The 17666-nt window shown below is 49.9% G+C and overlaps 1 protein-coding gene across 3 annotated transcripts; it reads right to left on the reverse strand.

Moving 5' to 3' along the window:
- Positions 1-231: 231 nt before the first annotated feature.
- On the reverse strand, positions 232-16345 carry ASB18 (ankyrin repeat and SOCS box containing 18). 3 transcript variants are annotated; one of them, XM_074910691.1, is made up of 6 exons: positions 16232-16345; positions 12640-13165; positions 11224-11491; positions 2952-3450; positions 2180-2293; positions 232-1308 (listed from the first exon to the last, which is right to left on the reverse strand). In XM_074910691.1, exons 2-6 carry the CDS (start codon positions 12878-12880, stop codon positions 1126-1128), a joined length of 1305 nt encoding a protein of 434 aa, XP_074766792.1. In that variant the 5' UTR covers positions 12881-13165; positions 16232-16345; the 3' UTR covers positions 232-1125. The 3 variants fall into 3 exon arrangements, with proteins under 3 accessions (XP_074766792.1, XP_074766790.1, XP_074766793.1); XM_074910689.1 differs by having other exon boundaries at positions 232-1311; XM_074910692.1 differs by lacking the exon at positions 232-1308 and adding an exon at positions 1460-1644.
- Positions 16346-17666: the final 1321 nt, after the last annotated feature.

A 17666-nucleotide genomic window follows, 5' to 3' on the forward strand; every position in this document is an offset into this window, starting at 1 on the left:
GTGAGGGGAAGCTGTGGAAGCGGTAGGTGGAAGCTGGGGCGGGGGGGGGGGGGGGAAAGAATTTCCTTTCCCTCCTCTTTTCCGTGCTCCATGCTCCACAGGCACCAGTGCTGGGAGCCAGGGATACTGCTGTGTAACCCACAAGAGTGTGGGGCGCTGGCGCAAAGTCCACTCAGACATGCAAAAAGGTGGATTTATTTATATATATATATTTTTAAAATAGTGAGCGTAATTAAGCAGTGGAACAATTTGGCGAGCACTGTTGCAGAGCTGCTAATCATAAGGGCAGCTGCTCTTCCAAGGGGCACATACATGCGCTTGCTTTGGTTCAACAGCAGTTAATTTGGGAAGCCTGAGAGTCTGAGAAAACAAATCCTTGCTCTTCCTGGTACCATTTTCCAAGCCACCATGTGAAATGAAACAACAAACTCCTCCACTCTGGGTTTGCATTGGGCTTTCCAGCCCTTCCATGTACCAGCCTGGAGCAGTGATGATGGGCACGGAAGTGCTGGGGCATCCCTTGGACTGTGGGGAGCTGGGAGAAATAGGGGTCTGTGTCACTCCCCGCCTCTGGTCCTGCGTGGAGTAACCAGCTCACTCTTGGTGGCATCTATGTAAAAAAAATAGATTTTTGGTCTATTTTACAGTCTATATTGATGTCACTGGATACTGCATCCTGCTAACGGCTTCCATGCTGCACCTCTGGTCCCAGTTCTGCTCGTGCCACTCACAGGGGAGATTGATCCAAGGGGATTTGATGCCCACGTGGGCTGATTTTAGTCATTTGCCATGCGTGCTTGCCTTTGCACACCTGAGGAGCCCTGCTGCTTCGCAGGGATCCTTTATAATGAGTATTATTCATATCTGCAGCATGCTTGTAACAGCTACTAATCATTTTATTACTCTTTATAATCTATTTAAAGCACAATTAGAAAAAAATCTATACAAAGTTACAGCTGAGAGCACATTTTAGTTACGTTATAAATCCCTGAAAAACAACCATCTATCATGAAAACCAGTGCTCCGTCGCTCAGCTGACAGAAATGGATGCTGCTGCGCTACACCGAGGGACAACGAGGTAAGGGAGGGCTGGACGGAAGGCCTCGGTCGGCTCCTCTCGGCCCTTCAAAGCACAACTCCTTCGGGCTCCAGCAGCAGGTAATCGTGCAAAGGCTTGGGCACAGGCAGCATGGGGATAAGGCAATGGCATTTGCTGCCAAACTTTCCCCGAATGGCAGAGCGGCATAAATGTTGCAGGCACCGGACTGTGCCCGCCAGCCGGAAAAGGGACTCGTAGAATAGCTGGTGCTGCTGCAAAGAGAGAGGGAGGGGAAAAACCCATGAGCATCGGTTGGTTTTATTTCATTCATGATTTATGCCAAACAAGCCAGAGATACTTTTGAGATGAAGATCTAAGGGGAGGAGGTAAGCAACCCATTGGCGATGTTTGTCCGCGGGTTAGGGGTCTGTATGTCGACGTGGCTCCTGCAGGCAAAGGCTGGGTGAGGAAGTCTCTCGTGGAAGCACACGTGAGGAAGGCCAGCCTCACCACAGGTGCTGTTTGGGGAGGACGCTTTCATGCCTACCGGCAGCAGCATCCCTGCAGAAAGCCTCAGAGCTGACGTAGAAGGGACACGCTTGTTTCTAAGATGGGGAAACAAAGCAGGATCTGTCTGTGCAGCCTCGGCCTTTCCTTAGCTTGGAATAAAAATAATTTCTCCTGTCCTCTAGAATGTGCTGAAGGGCTTTATTTGCATTTCAGTAGCTGGCCTCCCTCTCAGCCAAGCTAACCAAAGACCTGCGGGGGCAAGGCAGCCAATGTGAGATCGTTCAAGAGCAGACTGCCCGTACCTGTTGCACAGCTCGGGGACAAGCTTTGTAAAACCAGAATTAGTGGTGTGGGCTCCTGCTGGGCAGCGGTCTGGGTCCAGGGTCACTTCCAGATGTGGGGATTGTATTTTATCACAGGCCAGGGGCAGGAAGGGGAGTTTTGGTGTTGATGTTGCTGAAGGGATGCAAAACTGCTGAGATGAATTGGGTGTGCAGTGGTGCTCTGAGAACTATGCTTTTTTTTTTTCTCCTCACCCAAGTGAAGTTCAGATGGGGAAAAAACTCTTGGTGGGTAAAACCCCCTCCCCAGGGCTCAGCCATCTGTGCCAAATTGCCAGTGGCATCTCACCTGAAACACCTCCTCCGGCACGGCCTCAGTCCACTTCTCAGAGACGGGGATTTGCAAGTAGGAATTGAAGAGGACTTCGATGATCTCTGGCATGGCCGCACAGGACTTCAACACCTAGTCATGGGCAAGGTGAGGGGGTTCATGCATGGCCCAGAGGGGCACATCATCCACGTGCTGCAGCAGGGACTCGTCCCACCCCACCACAGTCCAGGCTGGGATAGTCCCATGTAGGTGTGAGGCAGGCAGAGGGTTTGTCTCAGCATGCTGTGGAGAGCTTTCTCCATCCGTGAAGCAGTAGGAAGACTTGCCTTGCTGTTGCAGTTCTTCATCTGGATGCAGCCCTTGCTTCTTATTTACATTTTTGGCTTGTGCGTGATAAGCCAAGGATAATAATTTCTTTATTGTTTGATGTAAAATCAATGAAACGCAGAGCCATAAGGCGGCTGCACTGATGGCTGATGTACCAAGCCTGTCTCTGACATCCTCAGGGAGGAAAAAATCCTCCTTGCCGGTCCCCTACACCTGTGCTGGCTCCACCCTGCCCTTTGCCCTGACTGTTTGTCCCTGCTGCCACACCGTGAAGGTGTTTTCATTTCCATCATTCCCAGCAGCATCACCAACCCTGATGCCATGGTCCCCTCTCCCTGCCTGGATCAGGACGCTCTTCCATATTGTCCCAGCCCCCTGCCTTTTTATTTCCCAAAGCGACCTGACCCCAACTGCAAAATCCCAGGTGTGAGGGAATATATGGGGGTTGTTTGAGGGTCTATACCTTGATGAAGGCAGCGGGCCATATCTTCTGGGAGCCGTGGTTGAGCAGCAGCTGGACAGTGAGGTGGGGCCGCAGGTCCCTCTTGAAGGCAGCACTCTGCAGCGCACAGCCCAGTGGGGAGATGCCGTTGTAGTCGATGGCGTTGACGTCGGCCCCGCGCCGCAGGAGGAAGCACGCCAGGCTGGCGTTGGCGGCCCCGCACGCCTTGTGCAAGGGGCTCCTCCGTGACTCATCCCGGGCATCAATGTCAGCACCGTGGGCAGCCAGCAGCCGGCAAAACTGCAGGCAGTCCTCACTGGCACCTGGCACCTGCCCGCAGAGGACACCGAGGGCCGTCTCCTCCTGTGTGCTGCGTGCATCAACACATGCCCCGTGACGCAGGTAGAGGCGGCCATGGTCACAGAGGCAGTGCCGGGCCGCCACATGCAGTGCCGTCTCCCCACCGTCCTCGCTGGGCAGGTTGACGGTGGCTCCATGTCTCAGCAGGAGCTTGGCGCATCTGCAAAGGGACGGGGAGGCTGGGCGGTGCATCGCCTGGGTGGGTTTTGGAGGGGTGTGGACTGGAGTGGGAGCCATGGGTGAGAGGTGGCATGAGATGAGGATGGGGATGAGGCTGAAGCTAGGAGTTGTGGCACTCAAGGGTTTTGGGAGGGAGAAGCAGAGGCTGGGAAGGGTGACTCTGTGCCCTGGTGCCCACCACTGCCATGGCAGTGATGGTGGTTTTGGCAACGTCTCTCTCTTGCCCTTGACCAGCGTCATTCATGAATGGTCATGCTTGACCATCCTTGACCATCATCATTCATGAATGGTCATCCTTGACCATCCTTGACTACCCTGACTATCGCAGCCCCACCAGGGAACAGTGATCCTTGTCCCAGCTGTGCCAGTGGTCAGGCAATGCTGGGAGTGGTGCCCACAACTAGCTGTGCCAGCCAGGTCTGTCCCAGCCAGTGAGGGGTGTGGGCTGCAACCAGCCATGATGAGGGTGATGGGCCCCCTTGTGCCATCAATCTGTCAGCTGCAGTTTCATCTTCTGGTATGGGCACTGCCCTGGGGTGTTATGGAGATGATCTAAATGAATCTAAACCCACCCCTTGGCTGACATCCACAGAACTTCTCAACTGAAAACTTCCTAAACTGCTGCCTCCACCTTATGTGTGCTGGGACTGAGCTGATATGGAAGAAAACCCTTGGTAATGCCTCTGTGCAGCAGAAGAGCTAGGTGTGGGTTTTCCTTGGTGTAAAAATGGATTCCCCTTTCTCCCATTAAGGGACCAAATGCCTGGGTTGGGCTCCTGACCCAGGATTGTGTTTTCTGCCTTTCCTGAAGAGAAATGCCTTTGCAGGCACTTTAAGCCTGTGGAAATGAGTTTTGCTGGCTTGTCTGGCACCCAGTGACAATGAAGTCGCAGCACCTGCAGTTCCCAGGAGGAATCAATCAAGGTAAGCAATCCTCCTCATCCCCAACTGCTGCTCCCACCTCTCCTTCCCTCTAACATCACTGTGTGTGGTTGCAATGAGGGGTGGTGGCTTCTGCAAAGTGAGGACACCAGTTCCCATCAGAGCTTTCTGACTGCATCCTTTCGACAATGGATGGGGGTTAAAGATGCCTGGTTTGGAGGGATTTTTTGGTGTTTATGAGTAAACAGATGTGATCAGCCTGTCTAAGTGAATCAGTGATTGCTCCATCTCCCACAGCTCGATGTCACTGCCCAGGCAGGGCTGTCAGCAGCTGGATTAGTGTGTGGGACCGAGCTCACTGCTGCAGCATGGAACAGTTATTTTTTGGAGGGGGGCCAGACCCACAGGCTGTCCAAGTGAGACCTTGAAAACATAGCCAGCTTGTGTTTCCCAAGAGATGCTGATGGCAAGGTGGGAAGAGTGGTCCTTTGGGAAGCCTCTGAAGTGGCTGGTTGGAGTCCAGGCAGGTGTATCGACCTCTAACCACCTCCCTGTCTCATTAATTTAATCTAATACACTTTTCTTTTAGCTCAGGTGTCACCCAGACCCCTAAGTGGCGTTCTGGTTTGATATAGAAATGAAACGAGGGGGAGCTGGGGAGGAGAAGAGCCCTAGCCTCATCCTGCTGGCAGAAGGGATGGGGAAGAAGAGAAGTCCCAGGAAGGAAGGAGGGTGCCAGGGCATTGCTTGTTTTGCCTGACCCAGATGAATGCTAACACACGTGGGGAAAATAATAATGATAATAATAATAGTAATTGAATACTTCTGGACCTACAGCATTACCTCCCCCAAAGTCTGATAGGAGCTGATGAGACATTCACTGGCCTTGGCGGTGCAGCATCTGCAAACACCTCCTTGGGTTGCTCTTCCGATGTCCTGAGTTTGCTGAGTCCTTTTTTCCAAGGCCCAAGTTTTCCAGAAGAAAATCCTGCCAGACCTGTGGGGACACGCTGTCTCTGCAGCCTTTGCAGGTGTAATGCTCCCAGATGCTGCCAGTCCCCATCCACTGCAGATACACTCTGCTAGGAATGGAGTTGTGGGTGAGTGGATTGAGTGTGGGGTTGTGCCAGCCCCAAAATCCTCAGATCCTTACTTTACAATTCCCTTTTTACTCTAAAATGTGTTGAATCCCTTTCTCAAGCAATGGCTTGTCTCACTGAGGATTTTTTTGGCCCTTGTTGTCTGCTGCTGGTCAGTAAAACTTTTTGGAGAGGGTCTGTTGCTGAAGTAAATCACACCATGGCTCGGTCATGTTTATGAGTCTTGTCTGTCCTTGACAGCAGGGAATTTGTAACCCTAATTATAATGACTCTCTTGAGACCTCTCTGGGTTAGCTTAATCCTAATGTCACGGTTAGCTATGGCACCCTAGGATAACGTATTTGGGGCAAACCAATGGATGGTTATGCAGGGAAAAATGGAAAAAAATATATTTCTGACTTGGTTGCAAAAGTAGCCTAGTCCAGGAGAAAAATCCCTTTTGTTCCTTTTTTTTTTTTTTTTAATAGATCACACTTAAAGCAGCTCTGCTCCTTCCCAGGCAAGAAATGGCTGTGCCTAGAGACCCTGAGCACAAGCACCATGCCAGTTCTGGCAAGTGCTATGTGTCTAAAGAGCCCAGGCTGAAGATTTACATCTGCATGGGTAAGACAGAGCCCCACCCTTAACTTCCAGGTGAATGCTATGTCATGGGTTGCCTGGCAAAGCCAAGAGCTGCACCCAGCTCCTTTAGCTCAGCATCCACCCTCTGCCAAGAGTTTTTCCCTTATCAAGAATGGAATGGGAGCTCAATACAGGGAGTTCAATTCCTCTTGGCCTCCTGCTAGACATCCCAAATATTCTTCTAGTGATACCAGAGTGGAAATGTCATCCTTCCCAGATGCTGTTTTGCTGAAGGGTTGTTATTTTTTGCTATCAAGTTCAATGGCTCATTTGTTGGAAGAAACCCAAGTCAGTTTATATTGAATTCTCCCCCTGGATACTCCTCCCTCGACAAAGGGGGAATGTTAGTGAGGGGCTATAAATAAGGGGTGATCTCCTCTGGTTAATGGGAATGGTGGGCCCCTGTGAGGAGCACATGACTCCTGTTTGGATGTATGGAGCATCAGCAGGTGCCGGGTAGATGCCGTTCATGTTTGCTGGCTATTATGCTCTTATTTTAGCCTCTAATCTCTGCCGAAGAACTTGTATGTTCTAACGCTTTGCCAGCATTTTTGTCTTCTTGTGTTTTGTTTTGGTTTTTTTTTTTTTTTTTATTAATACACCGTTGCTCACCAGCAGATTAGATTAAAATCCCATTAAATAAGGCTCAGTGATGTCTTGCTGCTTTTTGAGGGCTTCTCTCCAGTTTTCTGAAAATATTGCAAGAAGCCATGGATTTAGTTCAGCAGAAATTCAGACATAGGATGGCAAAGAAAACCAGTTTGTTTTCCATCCAGCCTGTTACCATTGACCTGGCCAAGCAGCTCACTGGTGGCAGCGATACCCTCAAGGAGCCACTCTCACATGCAGCTCTGCCTAATTTTGACTAGTTTAAACTCACTTCTAAACCTTTCCTAACCCATTTGTGGGTGATGGGTAACACTCCTGAATGTCTCCTTGCATGGGGAAAGTCACTTGTTAGATTTAAGTCATACTGATTTGTGATAAATGGTGTTAGTACTACAACTTTGCCTTGCACTGGGGTCCTGGATCAAGTAAATGGGGTAAAATGATTTGGGTTTTGTTTTCCTTCTTCACCCATGAATAGAGTCGGGGCAGATGTTGGTGCTATGTCTGGTAGGACATGCCCATCACCCTCCCCTGCCCTCTCACTGCCAGGATGGCTTGCTGGGATGCTGCTCAGCTTGGGATGAAAAATGCCCAGTCTGGGAACGCAGAATTTAGTGTGAAATGGGATGTGATATATAACCAGCAGGAGGAGCAGGAGATTGGGGCAGCGGAGGCTGAAGGTTAATTCCTGTCCTAAAAACCTGCTCAGGCCCTCAGTTTTCTTAAGGAAAAATCTCCTGTTTGATTTTTTTTCCCCCTCCCTGGGGATGTAGTGAGGCTTTCTTGTCCTTTGCTTGGTTGTTTTTCGCAGCAGCCAAGTGACCATCTCTCTGTCTGTGATTTATTGCAGGATTGATCCTGCTTGGAAAAACAGCCTTCCCCAAGCCTGGCTCTGAATGCAAGGATTATTCTTATTAATTTTTTACAAGAAGAAGAAAGAAATCCTTGTTTTATTTGCAAGATGAGAATCTTTCTGGGCTCCGCCATCCCACTGGTGAACCATGGCAACGCTGGTGCCGAAGGCTGGGGCTGGCCGTGCCGGTGCGGGGACTGCTCTGCCACTGCGGAGCAAACGCCAGCCCAGGAGCGTTGCGCTCAGCCCTGTCACTTTGCCAAAGTTTCATGAGCTGCGGATGCTCATCTGTATGAGCCTCTCCAAAGGGCAGAGTTAGGCCTCGGGTTGTGCTCTGTGTCTGTGCTTGGCCTCTATTTCTTGCTCAGGTTCCCTTAAGGATCTGGTCTTCTCTGGTGGGGAACAAGTTTCCAAAATGATGGCTCCAAAAGCTTCCAGTTTTGTATTTTAGCAATGCGAAACGGAGCAGAGGATGAGGTTTAGCACTAGATGATGCTAAATGCTGTCTTTTAAAATTCGCTCTCATTTTTATTTGTAGTAACTCTTCCTTCTCGCAGCCAAAAGGGCAATATGTCTAGGCTGATGCTGGAATAGCTGGAGGGGGCCATAGGGCCAGGTCCACCAGAGGCAGGTTATTGCCCATCTCCCTGGCAGTTGGGCACCTTGCTATCTTGATTGCATTGCCTTTTTAGGTACCTGCCTTCCTGCTTGACTCCTGTTTTCTGCTAATTCCTCCCATGATGGGCTATCTAACATCCCCTATGCAAAACCTGCACTGTCTCCCCAAGCTTGCAGCTCTTGCACTCACTCCTTACCCTATTGTTTCTTGCATGGAACCCTTTGGACACCAACTCTCCTCCTGCATTGACTTATCCCACCATTTATCTCCCATTCCTCAGAGCTGAAGGCTCAGAGTCAGAAGATAATTCTTGTTTCAGCTCCCAGGGTGGAGAGAAAGCTTGGAGAAATGAATGCAAGGGCATCGTTCAGCTGTAAGCCCAAGTTGCATGGAGGTAGGGGTGACATCTTTTTTTCTCATTCCTTTGCTTGACTAAGTCCTCTTCCCTATGTGGGAGGCTGGAGAAGACAAGCCCTGGGGAATTTCTGCCCAGGTAAGCTCTCCCTCATTGCACAGGAAAACTGGGATCTTCAGAGAGCTTTTTCTGACTGACAGTTCTGAAGGACTCTGCAAACATGGTAGCATTTGCCATCCCTTCTGCTGTGGGTACCATGATGGGAGGCGGGGCCTACGCCCTGCATCCCTGCGAAGCCACCACGCCTTCCCACTGCCCCGCGCCTGCTCTTCCCCCCGGTACCGCCAGAGGCGTTGAGACTCTTCCTCTCCCCCTCAATTATTTTTATTTTATTTTTTTTTTTGGGGTGCCAATAAAGGCAGACTCCTTTAATCATCCCAGCTTTAAGAGGGAAAAGGGAGAGCGCCAGGGAGAGAGTGCAGTGAATTTAGAGACTCATCTTACCCCACCATGTTAATTATCTCCGCTGTAAAAAAGAGGTCAAGGAGAGGAACTCTACTAAATAGGCCGACGTTGGCATGAACAGCTCCTAAAGTGAAGAAGGTAAGACTGAACTTTACTGGAACTTTTTTTTTTTCCATCTCTTCAAAAAGCTCCTAGATTAAAGCTCTGATATCCTTTTTGTTGAAATCTCATGGATTCTGAAGCTCAAATGGCTGGAAGGAAGCCCAGATAATTTTTTTTTATCCCAGTCACTGAGAGGCTCAAAGGTTTTAAGTCCTGCCCCCATGGTGAATTGCCGAGTATATGGGAATACAGAAGAACCCGGCACATAGGTGTTCTGGCCATTGTTATCGAGAGGGAGAAAAATAAAATAGCTCTCTATGTAGGTCAATGACCTGCTCTTTATTGTCAGTAAAAAATTAAGGATGACCTAAAATCTACTACTCAATGAAAAAAATAATAAAATAAAAAAAAAGGCAAGGTAAAGTAGTCTCCTCCTAATCAAAGAGGAAATGTTTGTGTTACCTAAAGCTTGACCTCCTCAGTCTCTAACTTTAGCAAAGTCTTTGCGATTGAAAAGCAGTGGTCGAAACCTCAAAACCTGTCTGAAATGTCTATTAATTTTTGATCTTTCAAGGGAGTTGGCTTAGTTATTGTAGAAGCCCCCGTAGCGCCAGGTAGCGTAGTTAAGGGTCTCTCAGCATTTCCATTATAAAGCTCCAATATTCAAGGGCTTATAACTCAGCTGTTTCCACGTTGCATCTGTCTGATCCCTGCGTTGCCGTTTGCTGGCTCACCTGCCATCCCCCTCCGTTCTTCTGGGGGAAATAACATGTAAATCAGTGACAACAGCTCATTTTTTATGGTTTTTTTTTTCCAAGCTGGAAAGCACCTGGCCAAAACCAGGACACCTGGATCTCTGTGGGCGATGGGGTTCTCTCCATGCACCACGTTGGTTTCTGTGCCCCATCTCTACAGGGGGAGAGCGAGTCAGTGAGGTCAAAAGGGAGCTCTGGTGAAGGAATTAAAACCAGCTCTTTACTAATGATGAGGACTGCTTGTAGCATCCCCCTTACCCATCCCACTCCCTCCAACCCTCATCACACCAAGGATGCATTTGATTAATCCCTAGATTTTTGGCTGAACCAAAACTTGATTAAAATCTGATTTTTGGCCATCTTGCAGAGAGTATTTATAAGCTGGGCTCAAGATATTTACATCTGCAAACCTTTTCCCCTCTGCCTGCTTGTCTTTTGCAGAGCTCTTTGCCTGATGCCTGGCCCACGATACACTGGATCCATCTTCACCACCTCCTTCTAGTTAAGATCATTGCCTGCCTAAAAGGGAGAGGATTGAAGCTGGGGTGGTTTTTCACTGAAGCTGGCAGGCAGTGAAATTTGCTACAGTCCTAAGCAGTTTTGTCAGGATATCAAGGGGCTGACCACTTTATAAAAAAAAAATAATAAAAAAAATCCTGATAAATCCCTGGGTCTAATGAATCAGGCACTTAAAGTCCTACTGAGACAAACATGTGTGCATGAAAAGCTCATGTTTTCCATGTTTATGCTCATCTCTGTGTGATGCTGATGCTGAGCCAGGGTGAGAAGGGAGCGGATGCAGGTGACTGAGCCTTAACCCTGACCATAAACCAAGGTGGACCATACATGGCTTGTGTGGGGCAAGGAGGTGGGAGGATCTCTCCCATCCCACAGATCCCAGCCCTTCGTTACAGCCCTGGGGCTGGGATTGGAGGAGGACCAGGTACCCTGATTGGTACTGACCTCCCTCATGGATGGGGTTGGTGTGGGCTGAGGAGCACAGGAGGTTGGGCCCCATGACCAGACCCATTCTGAGTATCTCCTGAGGAAACTGTACTGGACTTGGGATGCAGGGCATAGTGAGTTTTAGGATAAATCATAAGAAAAGAAGAGGAAGGAAAAGTGTGCAGAACTGAGCTGGGTTGCTCCTGTCCATGGGAAGGAGAGCTTGGCCGTGCCTGGCACCAAAATGTCCCTTTTCAGCTCTGCTGCACTTGCAGCAGCAGCTGATGCAGCCAGGAGATGTGGGAGCGTGTGGGAAACATTGCTAGGGACTGTGACATCTTTTTTGCACCCCACAGAGGCAAAAGGGCTGAGGTCTGCATGCAGGGGACACAGGGCAGGACACGGGGCGAGGTTGTCAGCGAGGTTGACGGGGGACCCACTCCTTACCCCAGGGAATCTTGGGTGGTGCAGAGGTGCAGTGGGGCCAGGCCCTCATCGCTCCGCAGGTTGGGGTCAGCCTTGTGCTCCAGCAGCAGCTCGACGCAGTCGGTGTGTCCCCCCAGACAGGCTTCGTGCAGGGGTGCTCGCCCCCCTGGTGCCAGGTCGGGGTCGGCCCGCCGGCGGAGGAGATGGCGTAGGCAGGCGGCGTGGCCACGACGGGCAGCGAGGCACAGAGGGGTGGTCAGCTCCCGCTTGTACTCCAGCGACCACAGCCCTGCAGGGACGAGGGAGCATGGCTCACGCCCAGGGCTGACCCACTGGGGAACCACAGGGTTTGCACTAAGAGGCAGGGCTCAGGGATGCTCCCACCCGCTGCGCACCAGCCTGGTGAATAAAACACATCAGCTGCTTTTTTGCATTTTCCTTTCAGCTGCCTAGCAGCTTTAGGGGTTTCACAGAGCCTGATTACTGTTGGTGGCTACTCCAAGTGCTGTTGGCAAGCAGGGGAGCCAAACTCCCCCATCACGTGCACACCCAGGAGCAGGATTTCACATGGCATGAGCTGGGTAAACCAATACTCTGCCTGCAACCAGCCACACAGGGGACCCAGCGTGCAAGACAGGAGCTAAAAGGCAGTTCACAAATTTGCCATCTGCACCCAGGGGAGGAAAAAACTGTCTTTGATGGGACTGGGCTGGATTTGAAAGCACCCAAGCTGGGAAGGAGTGTGTTGCGAGGGTGATGCGGAGCTGGGCATGGGGTGTGTTGGGTTTGGGCTCAGCTGGAGGGCAGCCGAGCATTTCCCAGCAGCTAGCTCCAGGACCTCTGGGCCCATCAGTAGATGCACAGTGCTCAGTGAGTGTCTGGGACCAAGGGGAACACCTGTGGTTGGGAAGCACCAAGTACCACCACCTTGGGAGCATCTTATTCCTCCCGAATAGGACCAGGCTGCTCTTTCTGAGCCCCTGTGTGGGGAATCTGGGCTGCAAGCATGCCTAAGTCACAGAGCACCTCAGTGCAACCTGAAAAAAACATGTGGACACACACTTTTTACATTTCCCTGCCCCTCTGGTGGGTTAGTAGGTGAAGAAAAGAAAAGAAAAGAAAAGAAAAGAAAAGAAAAGAAAAGAAAAGAAAAGAAAAGAAAAGAAAAGAAAAGAAAAGAAAAGAAAAGAAAAGAAAAGAAAAGAAAAGAAAAGAAAAGAAAAGAAAAGAAAAGAAAAGAAAAAGAAAAGAAAAGAAGCTGAATATTTACAGTTAGGGCTGCAGGGCACAGTCAGCTAACCAGAAACCTGCCACCTCATGAACAGACTCTATAAAGCAGTGTTAGGCACGTAAATGTACTTCACCTCTCCCATTCAGGGTTAGTAAATACCTGGGGTTTTTTAAGTTCTTCTGGACTGGTCTTTAAAGGAAAAGTACCTGAGAGTCCATAAGACGCTTGGCTTTTCACCTGCCACTCCAGCTCATTTTTACTGATCTCAAAAACCAGGTTGACATCTTGATAGTATCGGTCAGTCAGGACCTCGAGGCTTTTCAAGTCTCCTGTGACCAGGGCTGTGTAATACTTGGTGGCTGGAGCGTGAGCCGTTAGAGGATGCTCTGAATCCAATTTGGGGGAAATCTGTAGCTTTTCTGTTACAGGTTCCGGTAACTCGCCCATTCCAGTGCTTCCCGTATGTGTAGGTCCTAGCTGGGAGGATAGACAGGCTTTTATAGTTCATTGTTTCCATCCTCCTGGGCTCATTGTCTAATTATAATCCAGTTAAGGCTCTATTGTTGTCGTATTTATAACTCCAGCAGGGTCAGATGATAACGGGCATGCGATACAATGAGGGTCAAACAGTCACTGGACTGTGTTGTGGCAGCACCTCTTGGATTAAATTGCTGGTTTAATTGAAGGCAGCAACCTGGGACATGGGTGTTTAGGCTGGAAGGAAAACGGTGCCTAGTGTTTAGAGGGTAAAAAAAAAAAAAAAGAAATTTAGTCAGTTTCTGTCTACCCAACCCCATACAATGGTATTTGTGTGCTCTAAGCTCTGAGAAAGTGTTTTTTTTTCTCTGCCTAACACTGTATTTTGGGGTTTTTTAAAGGCACTTGTACCTATTTCCAGTCTTATGGTTGCTATATGGAAAAATCTGGGCATCACATTAGTGGCCAACATGATGCAGGCTGGCATGCTGGTGTGTCCCTGCAGGGATGCAAAGCACTTGGCAAAGGCCAGTGAGGTACAAATCCTCCTGGGGCTTTGGCAGGGGTTGTTGCTCTCCCTGACGATGCCTTGTATAGGAGAGAGAAAGCACCCAGCCCAGTCTCTGCTATCATTTAAGCACAGGGAGGGATGCCAGCAGAGCTGACCTGGCTCTCTCTGCCCCAAGGCTCATAGCTACTTTCCTCAAGGTCATGGGAGAAGTCTGTGGTGGGGACGAGAATAGACCTTGGCATCTCATGACGTGGAGGTTCTGGGTGACCTCCCCCTCCCTGACCCCAGCCCTCCTGCCCCACCTTCCCAGGGAATAAATGTGATCAAAGTGGATCTTGGGAAGGTGTTAAACTATATCAAAGCAACCAGATGTGGAGGCACTGCTGAAACACTTTGTGGTTTCTTCCATGTGGAGTCAATGCAGGGCTGGAAGAAGTATTTGGGCCCATCTCCATAGCCCCCTGCAAGCAGGGACCTTGCTGAGCTCTTGTGGGTGACCATGAACATCCTTTTGCCAACCCCAGGCCAACACATCTGCACATCTGAGGTTTCTTTGTGGGTTTCCTCAGCATGGTTGTGATGACCTCCAGCCCTCTGGCCCTGGAGACCATGCGAAGAGTCTGGAGCCACAAAAAAATGACAGCGTGTCCGTCCAGGATGGGATTGTGCTGAACTGGGGGGTCTGACTTGGGGTTCTTGTGTAAATTAATCCCTTGTGTAAAGGACCCCCTGCCTTGAAGTCCCTGTTTACCAGCAGCCACAGTGGGAGCTAATCTGAGGTCAACCTACACGGTCTTTCCTGTTTTCTTTCTCCCTCTGAACTCAAGGCTAACCTTCCCACCTGGCTGCCTGTCCACAACTGCTCTGTTGATTTGAATCCCCAAATCCCTTCGTTTGTCTCTCTTCTTTTACCACTTGTTGCTATTCTGCTACCTCCAGTCTTTCTGTGCTCCTTAACCCTTCTGGTACCAACTGAACCACCTCCTGAAAGTATTGCTTTGGTATGAAAAATAGCTTCGTTATCCCCTGGGGTCTCTTAGCTGGTGCAGAGGAAGCTGGAGGCTGGGGGAGTGGCACAGACAGGGATCGTTTTCTCCAGGGACTTGTCCTGCGTTGTGTTTCTGCAGCCCTGGCTTGCTTTCCCTCTCTGCTCATTAGCAACTCAGTGATATTTTTGTGGTGGCTTGGAGGAAGCTTGCCCTCACGTGCTGAGGGGATCGCCTTCCCCTGGCATGGACCACCTCCCGTGCTGGCAGCTGGGTATATTTAGCAGGAAGTCTAGACCTTCTCGGTCGGACGTGGGCTAATTTTGATCGGGGTGTGTGTATATGTGTGTGTCTGGCATTAAACTGCTGTTGAGAGTGTGTTGAAATACCCCGTGACCTCTTCTTGCGAGCCTTTTAATCAGGGTCTATTTGCATATAACACTCACTTCTTGGGTCATGGTAATGACAGGATTAACAGCATCGCTGATGGAGGGGGTTAAAAATAGCCAGGGCCAGCAAGAGTAGAAAGAAAAAGCCCTCATATCTGAGTGGCATGTATAAACACATGAGCCTGAGCTCCTGCCAGCCAAGTCAAATGCTTTTTCCACCGATGAGTGGAAAGTGATGTCAGGATGAAATAATATTCTTGTCTTTCTAAGGGGAACACTGCCGTACAGGCAGGAACAATTTATTGCAGAGAGGAGCTGGCAGCCAGGACACCTGTGGAGCATTGTGGGGCTGACCAGGAGAGGGGGAGAAGTCCCCAGTTGGGTTTTGAAGGAAAATGGGGAGTTTCAACTACTTATAAACCGTTTGATGCCTTTGGGCGGTGATTTTGGGTGGTGGAGGAAGGCTGGCACCACACATCCCTCCCCTCCTCTCTGCCACTGCCATGCTGCACAGCCTTGGGCACATCACCTCTCCTCCCAACAGCCCAGTCCCCACGCCTTGAGACAGACCCTGAGGATCCAAGGGCCTGATCCTGAAACCAGTTAAGCCTGGGATCATCCCTACGTGTCCTTACTTCAGTAGAGATGTTTCTACACAGAATCAGGCCTCAAATGTTGGTGAGGATGAGCACTTCATTAGCAGTAGCCTCACACTCATTAATCTCTAACGCAGGGGTAGCATCTTAACCTTCTCCCTGCATATGACTGTTTGCAGAGTACACCTCATTTAACAAAACATTAAGCATTTTACTTCCTCAGATCAAGTGTATCTATTAATAATGACTTAAATTGTCTGTGCTGGCTTCACATTACGAGGAAAACTCATTCCTGGCACATGAAAGAGCACGATACACAGCAGCAAAATTACTTCAGCGCAAACTAGTTCCCCAAGTTAAGCTGCCACATAACAACTTAGTCCTCACACTGGGGAGATTTCAGCCCACCATAACTTGCCTTGATGGTTCAAGAAACCATGAGGCTGCCTTAAAAAATCCGGTGAGTCCAGATGTGCCCAAGCCGAGAGCTCCTGGTGTTGCAGCCGTGATTTACAGCTGCCCTCCAGCAGCAGGGAATGGCATTTTTTTGTTTTGTTTTCCAGGGAAATTTCCAGCACGGTAAAGGAGCCCGAGGACTGGCAGCCCACGGCACTGCCTCCTCCAGCTGCTCTCAAGCGCAAATTGCGATGTGTGACTGATTTAAGGCTTGCACCCTATCTTACCTCCCAAAATAATTAAAGTGAGCTGGCCGAGTGACATAGCTCCCTGTGGTGGCTGTGTCCCACCCTGGCACCCCGTGGCCGTGAGGAGGGGATGCAGGTGGGATGGCGAGGCCACCACACCACGATACAGAGAAACCATCAGCTGTCCAAGCCTACCTTGGAGGGATGGCGGCGTGAGGGCGGCTCTCCCAGGCGATGCTTGCTCGTCCCTCTGGGCACCATCCCCAGCTGGGCAGTGCTGGGTGGGAGGTTTAATCTCCTCTCTTGGAGCCAGGTGTCACCTTGCAAACAGCCAACCTGCCGCCGAAACATCCCCACGTTTATATTTTCAGCACTCCCCCCCCACTTCCATGTGACAGCGCTGCCCAGTGATGTGGCTGGTGGCTGAGGGAAGGGGCCAGACTGCAGGATTAACGCCCATGAAGACACATGTGTCTCTGTGTTCGGGGCGGGGGGGTGTGTGTGGGGGGTGTGTGTGTGTCACGCTTTGCAACCCCGCAAAAACTTTCACAGGTGCAATTGCGTGAGTAGAGCCAGCTGAGCTGCTGCTGAGAGTCCAGCTCTCCTTTAAAAACTGCCGCCCGGTGAAATATAAACTCATCCTGAGGCTGCATTGATTTTGTCCAGTTTTTATTGGAAATTAGATAATATTTAAATAGTGCCGAAACATTTCCCTTTAACAGCTCTATATAATATAGAAAGGTATTCTGTGCTACGCTGGTTTATAGTGGCCCTTCTCTGTCAAATATAAATAATTCAATTCAATAAAAAAACCCCAAAAAACCTTTCCAGTTCTCATGACCGTGAAGTGCTTTCCTTTTCCCCCCCTTTTTCCGTCGTTTATAGGAATAAAAAAACTACAGCTCTTAGTTTAACTAAAAATACTAGGGTTCCCTTCTCCTCCCCTCCCCTGAAGAATGGCAGGTCTCTTAATTATCCCCTGGGAATTCAATCCTGGTGCACATCCTCTTTTAAAGGCGAAGAGGAGCCCTACCAATTATTTAACCCCTCAGTAATGCACTCATGAAATGTCACCCTGAGTGCCAGCCTGGAAAACCATCTCAGACTGACCCTCCATCACATGGCCCCCTTACAGCACGAAGATGGTTGATGGCATTTGCTAATTAGCAGCTTGCCCCTCGTCTCGGGCTGCAAGGAGGACAGGGTTATTTTTAGCAATCACCCTTGAGGTTGCTGGTTTGTGGGCTGTAAAGATTGTGGTCGAGTTTTTTTGTTTTTTTTTTTTCCTTTACCCTAAAGTATTAGAGCCCCTTCGGCAGAGGAAGGCTCTGGACTGCGGAGCCTCTGTTGCTCTGGGCTGCCAAAGGCTCTTGGTGAGTGGCACGAGCGGGTGCAGACATGAAGCTTTCAGCTCTGTTTGCCTTAGACTGGGGGGGGGGGAGGCCTCGAGTTCCTCCCTGCATTTTTTCCCTTTTGTCACCTGTTTCTTTTAGAAGGCATATGGCCAACCACGTATGGCAAAACTGTAATTTCCAGGTAGTGATGGTTCAAGGGTCATGCCCAAAAGGTTTTAACTCAACGTGAGCATTGCAAGGGCTGGTCCCTCCCCAAATGAAAGCTGGTTTTGCCT

This window comes from Athene noctua, chromosome 7 (assembly GCF_965140245.1).
Source record: "Athene noctua chromosome 7, bAthNoc1.hap1.1, whole genome shotgun sequence".
NCBI classification, from domain to species: Eukaryota; Metazoa; Chordata; class Aves; order Strigiformes; family Strigidae; genus Athene; species Athene noctua.

Bases quoted from the DNA above. Each gene is read 5' to 3' on its own strand.
- ASB18 (XM_074910689.1), bottom strand. From the start codon at position 12,880: ATGGGCGAGTTACCGGAACCTGTAACAGAAAAGCTACAGATTTCCCCC. The intron at 3,451-11,223 runs GTAAGGAGTGGG...GTCCCTTTGCAG, and splicing joins ACCACCCAAGATTCCCTGGG to ATGCGCCAAGCTCCTGCTGA. The intron at 2,294-2,951 runs GTATAGACCCTC...GCCCATGACTAG, and splicing joins GGCCCGCTGCCTTCATCAAG to GTGTTGAAGTCCTGTGCGGC.